The 12,672-nt window shown below is 42.0% G+C and overlaps 2 protein-coding genes across 2 annotated transcripts; both read right to left on the bottom strand.

The window, feature by feature from the left end:
- Positions 1-8,243: 8,243 nt before the first annotated feature.
- On the bottom strand, positions 8,244-8,621 carry LOC138876139 (uncharacterized). The gene has a single exon (XM_070155038.1). It carries the CDS (start codon positions 8,619-8,621, stop codon positions 8,244-8,246), a length of 378 nt encoding a protein of 125 aa, XP_070011139.1.
- Positions 8,622-11,373: 2,752 nt separating this feature from the next.
- LOC138876138 (uncharacterized) lies at positions 11,374-12,363 on the bottom strand. The gene has a single exon (XM_070155037.1). The coding sequence runs from the start codon at positions 12,361-12,363 to the stop codon at positions 11,374-11,376; it is 990 nt and encodes a 329-aa protein (XP_070011138.1).
- Positions 12,364-12,672: the final 309 nt, after the last annotated feature.

The following is a 12,672-nucleotide window of genomic DNA, read 5'->3' as shown; positions in this document are numbered from 1 at the left end:
TCACAGAATACAGTAACATTAACAATAAAGCCAAATAAAATCATATTATCAAGCTCGAATTCTTGAACCCTGAACCAGAGATTCTGGGTTCGACCCCCAGCAGAGTCGCCAGAGCTGTCACACCTCCTTTTTACTACACCTTGTAAAGGATATAAATATAAGGGAGTTTTTTCCAATTAAAGGACAATTGAAACGGGATTTATTTAAAGATTCAGAGTTGCCACTTGGGATAATTTAGGGTGTCCCAAGTCACCGGTTTAAATCCCGAATCGAGAAAAAGATTGACCCTGTACTACAGTCCGCGAACACAAAAATTCGGGTAAGAAATTCTGTTAACCCGGGAGAAGGTATTAGGCATTCCCGAGTTCTGTGGTTCTAGCACGGTCGCTTTGATCATACTTGGCTTTATTAAAATTGTCTAATTACTGACTTTAGATCCTATGTGCATTTGCCTCTTTTACAGCTTAAAGAAAAATTATCGTGAAATGAGTCACGCGTACGTGTACCCATCTGTTTGGCGTGTCAAAATTATATCACGCGAACATGTCCACAATTAATAACGCATTATTATTATTAAGAAAGTTTAGTCGAAGTTGCGCGAACGCATACTCCGATTTTGTTTTTTAGAAACCGTAATCATGTCACGCGAACGTATCCACAATCACGGTGGTATATTAAACGGGCCTAAAGCAAACTACGAACATTTGTTATTTTATATCTAAATCATAAGAAATTAGGATAGGGCCATGCATTTTAAGATTTTATTTGACATAGCGCACCTCGTTCCCAATTTTTAAAGGAAGTTCGAAATTGAGCTTTTGAAGGCCATAAGTTATACATTTGACTAATCGGGCGGGCCTCGACCCATTTTTAAAAGGTCTAATTAGTTAGCTAAAGGTCTAAGGTAGTTTGAATTCCGTCTAAAGCAAACAAGTGACTTAACGAAATGGAACATCGTTTCATCAATATAGAACCCAACCAACTGCCAACCCAAATCAGTCACGGGCCCAAATCACAAAAGATAACAGAAGTCTGGAACGAAATTTGCAGTGCGTCGAAGGCACGGGGCCAACGTTAAAGTCCCAATTGCACGCTCCAACGCCAGATCATACCCAAGAACTCAACATTGTACATATTTTTATTGAATACCAATTAGCTAAAGCTATGCTGAGCAGCAATTAAACCAACATCTTTGCTTTCTTAGTTATTCAAACATAGAGCAACTAAAATTATAATTCTAATACTGTCTGCATCTCAGGCCCATATTTGCCTTGGATACACAAAGCCACATCACAATAAAAATGAACTTTGGGCCCAAGCGAGCCCAAGCCAGATTTCAAGGTAACCCGTCGGGAGCCTTAAGACGCGATATCGAGTCTCCTCAGCAGCAAACAATGCATGTCTAATAAACAAGCCCCAATCTGCAAGCGTATAGCTAAACTAAAATAAGCTGAGCAACATGCATTCAATCGAACAACATGGGTCTCAACAGATCCCAAACAGACCTGAAATACACTGAATACTACTAAAATGTCTTTGCAATAATTCTCTGCTGCTCCTACACATGATCAAGAACCTTAAAACATTCAAGCTAAGCGAATAAAAAGGGAAACATTTATACATTACCATAAAAAATCCAAAAGATAATGACCATAAACTAAATAACTTATATGAACCTAGGAGGAACGTGAAGACGACTTATATTAAACGTCAAAGCTGGTAAGGTAACAGGGAAAAGGCAACGATCAATTTCTTCTACTCGCATTAAATAATTCAAGAACAATTGCCAGAACAAGCTTCATTTCTATTCAAGGTTTGAAGGAAATACCTGGAAGTTGAATAGCAAAACAGAGAAATGAAGAATCAGTAGTGGAATCAGTAGCAGGAACAGGAATCAACAACAAAATCAGCCCAGAAATGATTGAGAAAAGACCACTTTAGCCCAGTTTTGTATTCACAATGATATCACATAAAGCTCAGAACTAAAATCCACTCGAGAGTGAACCAAAAATTTGAATACCAAACAGATTTGGCTTCTTTTTAAAACCTTCAGCTGCTCAGAACCCCCTTTTTTTAGCTCTTGAAGTCTATGAAAGTGTAAATTTATGCAGCTTCTGTATTTTTCTGGATTTTCAGTTCTCGAAAAAAATCTCCCTTGAGCTGCAAGTAACTTATGCCTTTATAGTCAAGCCACTAGGGCAGCTCTAATAAATTCACAATTGCATTTCAAACCTTCAAAAAATTTCGTTTTTGCTTAGGTATCCTTCTTTTAAATCTCAGAACTTCAAACTAGTCCCCCTCCCCAGCTTCCTAGAAGATTCCTAGTTAGTTAGAACAATATTCCTTACCCAAATTTCCTAAATTACCCTTCAAGTTCCTTGTTTTTACCCTATCCTATCATCCCAGAATGGGTTCGGTTGGACCCCAAAGGCTCCACACAAGTTATTTCTGGCAAGACCTGGGCTGAACCCTCTTTTGGGGCCCAGGTCCAACCTTGCCAATCATGAGATTCCCAAACAAAATGTGAACAGAGAAAACCCCAATGGCCCAAAAGTTAAAACAAACGAAATTTAAAAGAACACTGATTAACCAATTAATTAACAATCCAACCTAAACTATTATCAGGAAAAATAACATGAAACCAAGAAGATAACAAAGGACATTTGGCTAAAATTTGGGAAGGAAAACTGGACTCTGACACTGATTTCACTCAGAACATGCTAGAGAAGGGAGAAAACGAAAAGGCGGGGCAAAAATAACAAACAAAATGAAGAAAGAAAGAGAAAACTTACCGATTTAGACTTGAAGACATCGAACAATTCTGATTTAACCTCAAAATAGTGCAACTTGCCTATTCTTCGGTAAGAACACACGAATAACACCACTCTGAGATGAAACAAACTTGGACACTCAGAGAAACGCGGAGGACTGAACTTGCATGTATGACCTCTAATTTGGCTTCTGAACTCGAACCCTATTTTTGAAATTCGAAGGGCTCAAGCCATGTTTGGGGAAAACTGACTATGGGATAGGATAGAGGAGATGAAGGAGGTACTGGGGTGTAAATTTGGTGGTGGTTGGTGGCGGCGACGCCGGTTGAGGCGGTGGAAAAATAGGGCGGCGGATTAGGGTTTGGAACTTCTGAGCCAGATTTGAGATGTTCGGGTGTGATTCGAGAGAAAAAGGGTGTGGATTTGGAATGAGGAGAAGGAGAAGGAGCTAGGGTGTAAATTTGGTGGCCATCAGAGACCTACCGCCGCCGTAGGGCGATTCCCGGTGGCGGTGCACGGTGGGGTTGCGTTGGGGTCTTTGGGAGTGTTGGAGCCGACGAGGGGGGTCTGAGTGGTTCGGACACTTAAATATCAGATGATCCCAGCTTCAGGACCGTCCGATCAAGAAACTTCGACGGTCCTGATATGTTGTCAAGAAAACGGTGTCGTTCGGGGAAAAGGGTGATCGGACCGGGTTTTGGATGGTCTGGGCCTGGGTTAAACGGGTATTTTGGGCTGGAAAATCAGATTTGGCCAAAAAATCTGATCTCATTTTTTGTTTTTCTTCTTTCTCTTTTTTCAATTTTCCCTTTAATTTCTTTTAAATAAAATTAAAATTAAAAATAAAACCTAAATTAATTCCTAATCAAATTATCTTATTAAATTGAATTAATTAATTTAAATAATAACTACCACCATAAATTAAATACCAAATCAATGAAAAGCTGCCAAAATTCGAAACTAAAATTAAAAATGCAAAAATACGTTATTATTATTTGATTTTTCCCTTTTTACAAAACAATTAAATAATAATTAATTTTTTAAGAAATGCAAAGTTAAACTCTAAATGCAAATGAAACATATTTTGTATTTTTCATTAACTAAAATGCACACACAAAATGCAAACAAATAACAGAACATGTCACAAAAATCCACAAAATTGTGAACACTAAAAGAAATTATTTTGTTGTGAATTTATGGGAGTAATTCATATAGGGCAAAAATCACATGCTCACAAACTTGATGGTCAAATCTCCTCCTTGCCTCTTGTCTCTCTATTTCTTACACTAGACTATGAAAAACCTCCCTCTCTCTTCCTTGGGCGAGCTTGACTTTATATAGGTTAAGTGAGTTTTCCTCCAGATTTCCAATTCTGCCCCTAAATAACTCTTCCCGGATTTTGGACTAGCGCGACCGCGCACCTGGACGCGCATCTGGCCGCACTAATTGGCTGAGATTCTGTCATGGACGTGCTAAAAGTAGTGTGGTCGCGCACGTGGGCGCGCATGTCCAGTTCTGTGTTTCATCACTTCTGTTCCTCGTCTTCAAGCGTACTCAGCTCTGAGGGGTCTTTCTTGCTCCAAAATGGTTCCAATCACAACTATTTAAGGCATCACCTAGGCTCCTCATCCTGCAATATATACAATTCACAATTAGAGCCTATTTTTCATCAATTAACCATATTATGATATCGGAATATAATCAAGTGGGAGCCTAAACAATCGCCAAATTACCTAGATTTAACCTATTATCAACACCCCACACTTACTTCATTGCTAGTCATCGAGCAATCAAACTATACATTCTAAAGGTTCCTTCACTCAACCATTTCCCCTAACGCCCTACACCCAGAACAATTTACATACATTACGCCTAGCAGTGAACAATCCTAGCCTCAAAAGTCGACTCTTCAAGTGTCATGCAATATTCATACTTTCTCAACGTACTCTATACAGAAGTCAAGACTTGCATTTCCGTCACGAATTATATTCCCTCACAATCACATCAACGAAAATTGAATTCAATCCACACATTTACATCATATGCTCACATATATCAAAGAAATCACTCACCCTCACAAAAGAAGTCACATGCATGCAATTGGTACCATAAGCTTGCCCTTAATGTAAATCTCTACTAATGTAGGCTTGCTCGACCCAAAATCAATTAGGACTTTTTCCTGGTTGTAATGTGGGCTAAGGGACGGGTAGGATATATTTCGAAATATGGACTAACCCTCCTAAGCACTTTAACACATCACATGAGAAACTTTAGCGCAAATTCTTCAACCCACTTCACTTCCATAAACAATATCACCTTACAAATACTCCCTTCTTCTTTAAGCACTATATTAATTCATACCCACTAGCTGGAACAAGACACAATGTATTCCTCTCTTTTTTCCAGTTTATTCTTCTTTTCACTCAATTTCCGCTAGTGGTGTATTAGTTTACAAAACAAGTGCACCTTTCTTCCTTTTATTAGTTCCACTCAAAAGCCACCCCACACTTAGTTCCTTCTTACTTCTTTTAGCACTTATCTCACAATTAAAGTGCTTTAAGAGGTAAAAGGATCAAAACAATGTCAATTAAGAACAAAAAGGGTATAGGCTCGTAATGCGGGTGCCAAACAAAAGTCCATAGGCTCAAAAGGGTTAACTAGGGACAAATTTTATTTGTGACAAGCAATTAAGCTCAAAAAGATCAAAGAAAGCCTAAAATCATTTTTCAAACCGAGCATCACCTAAAATTCCGCTTCAACTCACATACAGGGCAAGTTCTAGACACAAGTACAATACATGGACTACACAAAAACCTCACCACACATGGCATAAACTCATTCCAGATCAGCTCATCAAGACGCTCTGTTACGAGCATTCAATTCAACAACAAACATACAAATTAAGGCACTTTAGTGAGATTCAACAAATAAGACTAAGCATTTGACTCTAGGGTCTATTGTGTTCAGGTGTGTCAATGCGATGGGTTCTCTTTTGATTCTCTAGCTCGTAGCCCATTAACCTAATCTATAAAATAAAAAGAAAACTACTTATACCCGGTTCAAGTTAAACCTTTGGAAAAGAATCGTGGCCTAAAGAAAAACCAAGGGGGAGTTGCTACACTATCTAAGAAAAAAAAATCTTTTTGGTGTTTTCTCTAGACTAACTTCCCTCAAGAAAATTGTCTACAGGATCTGTGATCACGAGGAGTCTACGTATTTGACCTTTTTTTTTCTCGACTCAGTCCCTCAAGAACCCCTTAGACAAGGATCCATCATCGGGACAAGCCATATAACTATTTTAAACCAACAATTCCTACTTTACAACATCAAAATTATCAAAACAAAATGAAACAAAACAAAACCAACAGTCAATTGATACAATCACATACATACAATGAAGGAATCCCCACCCCACATTTAAAAATGAAGACATGTCCCCATGGCTTAAAATTTGAAAGAGCAGTGAGGTAAAGAAACTTCCCTGAAGGCTCACTCCTGGTCTGAGACGGTGTCTGGGTTGACGTGGCACGCACGACCCAGAGCTCGTAGCCAGCCCATGAATTTCTTTTCCGAATTCACTTGTCGGTCAGCTATCGCGTCTACTCGAGTGCCCAAATCAGTCATGGAGGTTCGCAAACCAGCCATCTCTGCCTCCATCGTAGTAAAACGGGACACCCGGACAGCTCCTGAAGATGTTGCCGTCCCAGATGGTCCTGCTGCTGCCACATTTTGCTCCTGAGCATGTAGTGTTGTCCCTATGTTCTCCTCAGCATCCTCTCCGTCATGAGAGTCATCAGAGCTACTACTCGCAGACCGGCCACCTCTCACCTCCTCCTCTACTACTCCTGGCTCTTTGCCCGTGGTCACCTTATCAGTACGGAATTGGCCTTCCCTTTTCACCAACCCATCCACAGCTAGATTTTCGGGCACCTGAGCATCCCTACATAGTTGAGTAACTAAATAAGGGAAAAAGAACCCATACCTTTTGACTTGGCTACGGACGAATATCTCTTCATGCATCACTTTGGCCACGTCGAAGTCGTGACCATTTACAAAGCACCAAATCAACGCAGCGTGGGTCCCATTGACCTCTGTAGTATTGTGAGACGGAATCAAGCGGTTGTTTATGAGGTACAGCCAGCACTTCCCTTCAAAGGTGAGTGCTGAGGAGGGAAACTTCTCCCCATAGTCCATCCATACCACTTCTTTCCTGGGTGCACAAATTGTCTCAAATAATCGCGCCCATTTTTCGTTCGTTGGGTTGCCGCCGTATTCATAGAAGTCATCATAACCAACTGTAGGTGGAGGCAGCTGATAGGCCGTCCTTATCGCCTCAATAGAAGCATTCACTGCCCTTCGGCGCACCGTGACTACTCAATTATCATGCTCCGCCACATTCGCATATAATTCCCGCACAACCATTGCATTGCCCTCACCGGGCTCATTGATGAATGTGTGCAACCCCTGCCTCACCATCTCCTCGTACATGTGAGGGTAGTGTCTCTGGAGCTGTCTAGCGTTAATACCTCTCTCCGGAATTGGCATTTTACGAGCTTTTTCCGCAAAGCGGGCCTGAGCATTGGCCGAAACAAATTTGGAACTATCAAAGGAGTGTGCAGGTGCAGCCCCTCGTGACCTAGATAAACCAGCCTACAAGATCTTGCACCAATTTCTCTACAAAATATAAGTACAACTACTACAACATAAGCATAAGAATACAACCAAAAAATCAGAAAAAATAGAGAGAGAAATAAAAAAGAAGAAAGAAACTAGGGCTCATACCTGTGCTGAAGGAGAATGAGGAAGATGCTAGTGAACTCGAGGGGGGGGGGTCGTGAGATGGGGGACGGGTGGGTTTGGGATTTGGGAGTGTTTGGAGGAAGGTTTTGTTTGTGTTTGAGTTGGAATGAGGGAGGGGTTTTCTTTTATTGAATGTGGGGTTCAGGTAGGGGGCGTTTATTAGATGGGGGAAAGGGGTAATTGAGTCTAAAGAATAAACAAAAAAAAAAATGAAAAACTGAAAATACACTTGAAAACGCCGGATTTTTTTTACGGAACTAGCGCGCCCAGATGCGCGAGCGCGCTAGATTTAGCGCGTCCAATACAGAACCCAAGAGCTACTAGCGCCCAAATGCGCGTCCGGTAGCGCGGTCGCGCTAGTAGCGCGATCAGGTGCGTGGCCAAGGCAGAAGCTTTGTAGTTTAGCACACCCAGTAGCGCGGGCGCGCACCTGGGCGATTTGTTTCTTCAACTTTTCACATGTTCTTACCCCGTTCGATGGCCTTAGCACCTGCCCTTTGTCACCTGCATTGGTTAGCTCTTTCTAAAACACAAAATTAACACTACTACTATCGTTGGGTTGCCTCCCAACCAGCGCCTTATTTAACGTCGTAGCATGAAGGTTACAATAATTCAATGGGTTGCCTCCCATCTAGCACCTGATTTAACGTCGCAGCATGACTCAACACGTTCTCAAGCATCCGTCAAGTCCACCGAGGCCTTGTGACATGCAAAGTCACCACCCCAGTAATGTTTTATCCTTTGACCATTCACCAAGAAAGTACCAGTTGAACTCATATCCCGCAACTCCATAGCTCCATGAGGTTTCACACTTACCACAACAAAAGGGCCTGACCAACGAGATTTAAGCTTTCCTGGGAAATGCTTCAACCTTGAATTGAACAAAAGAACTTCTTGCCCTGGCTCAAACTCTCGATGTTGGATGTGCTTGTCATGCCACCTCTTAGTCTTCTCTTTATACAATTTGGCATTTTCATATGCGTGCAAACGAAACTCATCAAGCTCGTTGAGTTGCAGCAACCTCTTCTCGCCAGCCAAGTCCCTATCCATATTCAGCTTTTTAATTGCCCAATAGGCCTTGTGTTAAAGTTCGACGGGCAAGTGACATGCCTTCCCATAAACTAACTTATACGTAGAAGTACCTATGAGAGTTTTGTATGCAGTTCGATATGCCCACAATGCGTCGTCTAACTTTCCTGCCCAGTCTTTTCTATTTGCACTCACTGTTTTCTCAAGAATCCGCTTTACCTCTCTGTTTGACACTTCCACTTGACCGCTCGTTTGGGGTGATAGGCAGTGTAAACTTTGTGCTTGACTTCGTACTTTGCAAGAGCATTATTCAGCAGTTTGTTGCAGAAATGTGTTCCTCCATCACTGATCAACACTCTGGGAGTTCCAAAGCGTGTGAAGATGTGCTTCTTAACAAAGCTTACCACCACCTTTGCATCATTAGTGGGAAGAGCAACGGCCTCCACCCACTTAGACACATAATCGAATGCCACCAAGATGTACCTATGACCATTGGAGTACGGAAACGGTCCCATGAAGTCAATTCCCCAAACATCAAAAAGCTCCACTACCAGAATGTTTTGCAGCGGCATCTTGTGCTTTTTTGTGATTGTTCTGGTTCTTTGTCAACTGTCACACATTTTAACAAAGGCATGTGCATCCCTAAATAATTTTGGCCAATAGAAACCTGATTGTAGCACTTTCTAGGCGGTCCTGTCTCCACCATGATGACCTCCGTATGGCGAGGCGTGACAACTATGAAGTATGGCATTCATCTCCTCCTCAGGAACACATCTTCGCACCAACTAATCTGCACAGAGCCTGTATAAGAATGGCTCATCCCACATGTAAAGCCTCACATCATGCAGGAACCTTCTTCTATTATCGAGTGTCAATTCCGGTGGTGTCATCCCGCTTGCAATAAAGTTCACATAATCTGCATACTACGGGGCTGTGCTTGAGGTGATTGCCAATAACTGCTCATCAGGGAATGTTTCTTTGATTGCACCCCTTTCAGCTACATAGTTCCGATTTTCTAATCCGGACAAGTGATCGGCCACTTGATTCTCTGTTTCTTTGCGATCTCGGATCTCTAGGTTAAACTCTTGCAAGAGGAGGACCCACCGAATTAGTCTTGGCTTGGAGTCTTTCTTCTCAAATAGGTATCTGATAACTGAATGATCTGTGTAGACGATGACTTTGGTCCCCACTAGATATGACCTGAACTTGGCAAACGCCCACACTACGGAAAACAACTCTTTTTCAGTGACTGTGTAGTTCATCTGAGTTGGATTCAGAGTTTTCCTCGCATAGGAGATGGAGTGGAAGATTTTATTTCTCCTTTGCCCCAAAACAACTCCAATAGCCAAGTCACTCGCATCGCACATCAACTCAAATGGGTGCTCCCAATTCAGAGCAATTATGATTGGTGCAGTCACCAACCTTCCCTTCATCTCCTCAAATGCCTTCAGACAGGCAGCATCAAATTTGCAAGCAACATCCTTCTCAAGCAACCTGCACTAGGGAGAGGAAATTTTCGAGAAATCTTTAATGAAATGACGATAAAAACCTGCATGGCCCAAGAAGTTGTGAATGCCTTTGACAGATATCGGTGGGGGCAATTTTTCAATCGCTTCCACCTTTGCCTTGTCCACCTACAAACCATCCTTGGATACCTTTTGCCCCAAAACTATACCTCCACGTACCATGAAATGGCACTTTTCTCAGTTTAACACCAAGTTAGTTTCTTCACACCTAGCAAGTACTTTATCAAGGTTCATCAAGCAGTTATCAAAAGAACATCCAAATACAGAAAAATCATCCATGAACACTTCCACAAACCTCTCAACTATGTCAGTAAAAATTGCCATCATACACCTTTGAAAAGTTACAGGTGCATTATAAAGACCGAAGGGCATTCTCTTGAACGCATACATGCCATAGGGACACGTAAATGTGGTCTTCTCTTGGTCCTTTGGGGCTATAGCAATCTGATTATACCCTGAGTAACCATCTAAGAAGCAGTAGTACTCCTGGCCAGCTAATCTATCAAGCATTTGGTCAATAAAGGGGAGGGGAACGTGGTCCTTCCGGGTGTCATTGTTCAATTTTCTATAATCAATGCAAATTCTCCACCCGGTGACAGTTCTTGTAGGGATTAAATCATTGTTCTCATTAACTACTACAGTCATCCCCCCTTTCTTGGGTACACATTGAACTGGGCTTACCCATTTGCTGTCTGAGATAGGAAATACAATACCTGCATCAAGCCACTTAATCACTTCTTTTCTTACCACCTCTTTCATGATTGGATTGAGTCGGCGTTGTTGGTCTACACTGGGCTTGTGTCCGTCCTCCATGAGGATTTTGTGCATGCAAAAGGCTGGGCTAATGCCCTTAATGTCAAACATCATCCACCCAAGTGCTCGCTTGTGCTCACGTATCATTCTCAACAACTTTTCTTCCTGCAATTTAGACAAGTCAGAAGAAACAATAACGGGTAATGTGTCAGAGTCACCCAAATAAGCATATTGCGGGTGAGGTGGAAGAGCTTTAAGCTCCAATTTTGGGGCTTCCTCAATTGACGGCTTTGGAGGAGGTCCCTCTGGCCTATTCAAAGGCTCAAATGGGTGTATCCCTTGCATGTACACACAAGATGTATCTTGGATGTGCATCATCTCCTCAACCTTCTCGTCAACCCCTAGGCTATCAAGCAACATAAGTGCTTTCTCTAGAGAATCATCTAGATATACAATCGAATAATGAATCTGCTCATCAGCCTCAACAACAGATATCATTGAGAGCTCCTCATAGTGGCGGGGAAGTTGGATTGCTTTGTAGACATTAAAAACTGCTTCCTCGTATCTACCCTCAAAATCATCTTTCCCTCTCTCACTTTGATAATTACATCACTAGTAGCTAAGAGAGGTCGCCCAAATATGATTGGAACCAGTTCATCAGCCTCATAATCGAGGATAATGAAATCAGCAGGGAAGATGAATTTCCTAATCTTCAGCAACACATCTTCAATCACCCCTTTAGGGTGTGCTATCGATCTATCAGCCAGCTGCAACATCACAGTAGTGGGCCTTGGAGCTCCCGGGCCCAATTGTTTGAACAAAGACAGGGGAATCCGATTTATGCTCACCCCCAAATCGCAAAGAGCATGACCCACATTAATATTACCAATGCGCACAGGAATCGTGAAACTGCCAGGATCCTTAAGCTTTTGAGGGAGCTTATTTTGGACCCTTGAAGTGCACTCCTCAGTAAGGGCCACTGTCTCAAATTTAGTTAATCTTCTCTTGTGAGCCACTATATCTTTTATGTACTTAGCATACTTTGGAATTTCATGAAGCACACCAACAAGTGGGATATTCAATTGAAACTGGATCAACATAGAGATAAATTTTGTGAACATGCGATCATCATTCTTTTTCTGCAATCTCTGGGGGAAAGGTGGTGGTGGCCTTGGGGCCTCCACTGGCTCTGGAATTTTAGCAGCATTCTTTAGCTCGTGAGTCACTTTAGGGGTCAACTCTCCCTCAGGTATGGGCTTGTCTTTCTTTTTCGTTGGCACTTCCTCTAGCTCCCTCCCGTTTCTAAGTGTAACTGCATTCACTTGAGGGTTCTTTTCTGTATCACTGGGGAGAGCGCCTGCAGGTCTATTGTTTTGATTTGTTGCTAACTGCCCCATTTGCCTCTCAAGATTTCTGAAGTCAGTCCTGAGTTGCTGATTGTCAATCAGCAATTTCTCTAGCAAATCATTGGTACTTTCTTCCATTTGTTGGGGTGGTCTCTAAGGTTGATTGAAACACCTTTGGGGTCTATGCTGATTCTGATTCTGCTGATTTCCACCCCATGAGAAGTTGGGATGATTCCTTCAATTTGGATTGTAAGAATTCCCGTATTATGCATGCTGATTCGGTGGACCTCTGTTCTGTTGCCCCACATAATAGATGGATTCTGGATTTATGGGGCACATATCACTCATATGACTGTCGCCACAGAGTTCGCAGCAAATAGTCATTTGTTGTACATGTTGCATTGTCTGTGGCTGCTGCATTGTCATCCTAGTCATCTGATTGGCCAG

The sequence above is a fragment of the Nicotiana sylvestris genome, chromosome 8 (assembly GCF_000393655.2).
Source record: "Nicotiana sylvestris chromosome 8, ASM39365v2, whole genome shotgun sequence".
Lineage (NCBI taxonomy): Eukaryota > Viridiplantae > Streptophyta > Magnoliopsida > Solanales > Solanaceae > Nicotiana > Nicotiana sylvestris.
Note: the sequence above shows the minus strand (reverse complement) of the source record. Positions and strands in the feature narration are given on the sequence as shown.